The following is a 3,939-nucleotide window of genomic DNA, read 5'->3' as shown; positions in this document are numbered from 1 at the left end:
TTTTATGGCTGCAGTCACCATGTGCAGTGATTTTGGAGCACCCCAAAAATAAAGTCTGTCACTGTTTCCATTGTTTCCCCATCTATTTGCCGTGAAGTGATGGGACTGGATGCCATGATCTTCCTTTTTTGAATGTTGAGTTTTAAGTCAACTTTTTCACTATCCTCTTTCACTTTCATCAAGAGACTCTTTAGTTCTTCTTCACTTTCTGCCATAAGGGTGGTGTCATCTGCATATCTGAGGTTATTGATGATCTTCCGGCAATCTTCATTCTAGCTTGTGTTTCATCCAGCCCGGCATTTTGCATGATGTACTCTGCTCTCTAATGTAAATAAGCAGGGTGACAATATACAGCCTTGAGGTACTCCTTTCCTGATTTGGAACCAGTCTGTTGTTCCATGTCTGGTTCTAACTGATGCTTCTTGACCTGCATACAGATTTCTTAGGAGGCAAGTAAGGTGGTCTGGTATTCCCATCCCTTTAAGAATTTTCCATAGTTTGTTATGATCCACACAGTCAAAGGCTTTGGCATAGTTAATAAAGCAGAGGTAGATGTTTTTCTGGGATTCTCTTGCTTTTTGATCATCCAGAGGATGTTTGCAATTTGATCTCTGGTTCTTCTGCCTTTTCTAAATCCAGGTTGAATATCTGAACTTCACATACTGTTGAAGCCTGGCTTGGAGAATTTGGGGCATTACTTTGCTAGCATGTGAGATGAATGCAATTGTGCAGTAGTTTGAACATTCTTTGGCATTGCCCTTTTGTGGGACTGGAATGAAAACTGACCTTTTCTAGTCCTGTGGCCACTGATGAGTTTTCCAAATTTGCTGCCATATTGAGTGCAGCACTTTCACAGTGTCATCTTTTAGGATTTGAAATTGAAGTTCAGCTGGAATTCCATCACCTCCACTAGCTTTGTTGTAGTGATGCTTCCTAAGGCCCACTTGACTTCCCATTCCAGGATGTCTGGCTCAAGGTGAGTGATCACATCATCGTGGTGGTTATCTGGGTCTTGAAGAACTTTTTTGTATCGTTCTGTGTATTCTTGCCACCTCTTCTTAATATCTTCTGCTTCTGTTAGGTCCATACCATTTCTGTCCTTTATTGTGTCCATTTTTGCATGAAATGTTCCCTTGGTATCTCTAATTTTCTTGAAGAGATCTCTAGTTTTTCCCATTCTATTTTTTTCCGCTATTTCTTTGCACTGATCTCTGAGGAAGGCTTTCTTATCTCTCCTTGGAAGAGAGATAAGAACTCTCTTTGGAGAGAGAGTTGTAACTCTGCATTCAGGTCTTTGGAACTCTGCATTCAAATGGGTATATCTTTCTTCTTCTCCTTTGCCTTTAGCTTCTCTTCTTTTTTCAGCTATTTGTAAGTCCTCCTCAGACAGCCATTTTGCCTTTTTGCATTTCTTTTTCTTGGGGATGGTCTTGATCACTGCCTCCTGTACAATGTCACAAACCTCTGTCCATAGTTCTTCAGGCACACTATCAGATCTAATCCTTTGAATCTATTTGTTACTTCCACTGTATAATTGTTTTTTTTTTTTCCCACTGTATAATTGTTAAGGGATTTGATTTAGGTCATACCTGAACGGTCTAGTGGTTTTCCCTACTTTTTTCAAAAATTTGCATTTCTAGTAAATTCCCACGTGATGCTGATGCTTCTGGTTTGGCGACCATACTTTGAGAACCACTTTCAGCTGTGTCTTTTTTTATACCGTGAAGGTTTAGAATGAAATGCAGTGGTGGTAAAGGGAAATTATAGTTTTGAAATGAATACTTTTATGTTAAAAATCATCTGTATGTTTAGATTTACACTTTGATTAAGAGAATTTGACAAAATAGAGAATCTGACAGATTAGCTTCATGATTCCAATTTAAAATGTTTAATCAATTTTTTATTTTAAGTGGAAAGTTATGACATTTTGTCTCTATTAATAAAGTGTTGGAATCTGAGATTCCTTATATTTACCTGTTTAAATTATTAGACTTATGAAAGTTCATGAAGTACTTAAAAAGGTTTTGCTTTACTGGAAAGGTTTTGCTTGTTGAAATTAATGGCTACCAATCAGGCAATCAGTATTCAGAAACAAAATATATTAAATAAAAAAAAATAGCTTTTTGATATGTAACTAAGCTCTTGAGGGAATTTTAGAGTTTAATGGGGGTTAGTTTGTATTTAAACTGAGTATCAAAGATTAATCCAAGAAAAAGTGAAGATGAACACACTTTACTACATTTTTTAAGAGAATAAGACATTAAGTTAAAAAAATTCTTTAAGTTAAATTTAAATGCTTAAAGTGAACAGTCCTTTTTGTGCATGTTAAAAAAAAAAAGCCTCCCCAAGATATCAAAAATATAAAAAATACACCCACTCTGAAATAAATAAGCAGGAAAACACTGGCATGACTTTATGCTCACATGATTTTATAGAACTTATGCCCAATTCTAGCACATGATCAAGAGAAACATCTTTTTAAAAAAATCTAAGAAATATCAAATAATTACAATTTTTTAAAAAAGAAAAGCTTCTTTTTTAAAAGAAAAAGCTTTCTTTCTTCTTTTTACATAGGACCCTCTCTGCTGTAGAAAAAGTTTTCACTTACTTTGTCTGGGACTGCATCCATTATCAGCTCACCATACATATTTATGACCTATAAAAAGTCAATATAAAACCCATTAACCCCACATACAATTCAGAACATCCACTCAGAAGGAATAACATAGCTACTGCTAATAGTAATCAAACCTTTCTAATACTGGGTGAGTGAGCAGTCACTTCAGTAAGGAATGAAGAATACTTGATTCCAAAAGATAATTGTGAGGTCAACCCAGATGTTGCATTTTACACTTCATTGTCCAACATCCTCTGCAACTTTTCTATGGTGAGAATATACAATACACTCACCTGGTCATTCAGCCAATTCTGACCATCCAGGGTTGCTAGATCATCCACATCCAGCATGTGCTTATTGTAGAAGATGCGGAAGTTGCATTTTTGATGTCTGGCCCGATAGTTTGTTATTTCCCTATTGATAAACGGTTTTCTGAAACAGAAATATTTTGAAAGTAAAACAACAACAAAAGTTTAACTCAGTTTATTGTTAAGTATCAGGTTTTTTTTTTTTAATCAAGAGAAAAGTCCTATAAGCCAATAATTTTCTTTTCAAGGGCTTAACTTAAGCATCATCGACAAACCTATTAGAAAAGTCTTCATTAAAGACATCTTTTAATCTTCCAAGGACATCTTTTTCACTGAGTGGGACCAAACTGCCATACTTCTTCATAACCTCATCTAGGAATCCTTAAATAAAGGAAGAAAGAAAAGATAAGATGGAAACAGCCGTTTTCAGCAAAGTCATTGTCCCAATACTTAATCTATACCCAACATATAACATATGTTTAAATTACATTACTAAATGTATTATGCTAAAAATAAATCTTTTAAAAGATAAGGTATCATTTCACATTGGATTGCTAGAAAGAGAATAGCTAGCTGAAATTACAAAGATTGACATTTTTCAGTACCTTAACCTTGGAGAAGAATCCAATTTCCTAAAGGTAAAATCTAAACGGTTTAATCACCTGGTTAAATGTGTCTATCACATTTGGTAACTGAAGAAATTATCTTCTTAAAATTCACAATTAGAGGGAATTGTTGAGATCACTGTCAGTTGTATTTACTATTTGATAAAGGTATGAAATTTCACATCTCAAAAGAGGACGAATTCTAAGGCATTTTTAATATCATACAATTTGATAGTTATTATACAAGCTGGAATCAAGATTGCCAGGAGAAATATCAATAACCTCAGATATGCAGATGACACCACCCTTATGGCAGAAAGTGAAGAGGAACTAAAGAGCCTCTTGATGAAAGTGAAAGAGGAGAGTGAAAAAGTTGGTGTAAAGCTCAACATTCAGAAAACGATCATGG

At 34.9% G+C, this 3,939-nt stretch overlaps 1 protein-coding gene across 1 annotated transcript in view; it reads right to left on the bottom strand.

The window, feature by feature from the left end:
* SENP5 (SUMO1/sentrin specific peptidase 5) overlaps positions 1 to 3,939 on the bottom strand; it is a 46,222-nt gene that overhangs the window by 21,231 nt on the left and 21,052 nt on the right. The window contains exons 3-5 of the mRNA XM_010834350.1: positions 3,201 to 3,306; positions 2,911 to 3,049; positions 2,609 to 2,656 (exon numbers count right to left, since the gene is read on the bottom strand). Coding sequence (XP_010832652.1) covers positions 2,609 to 2,656; positions 2,911 to 3,049; positions 3,201 to 3,306 — 293 coding nt within the window. The remainder of the gene's footprint in view (positions 1 to 2,608; positions 2,657 to 2,910; positions 3,050 to 3,200; positions 3,307 to 3,939) is intronic.

This window comes from Bison bison, unplaced genomic scaffold (genome assembly GCF_000754665.1).
Source record: "Bison bison bison isolate TAMUID 2011002044 unplaced genomic scaffold, Bison_UMD1.0 scf7180017864032, whole genome shotgun sequence".
Classification (NCBI taxonomy): domain Eukaryota; kingdom Metazoa; phylum Chordata; class Mammalia; order Artiodactyla; family Bovidae; genus Bison; species Bison bison.
The sequence above is the reverse complement of the archived record's forward strand: the minus strand, read 5'-3'. Positions and strand labels throughout refer to the sequence as shown.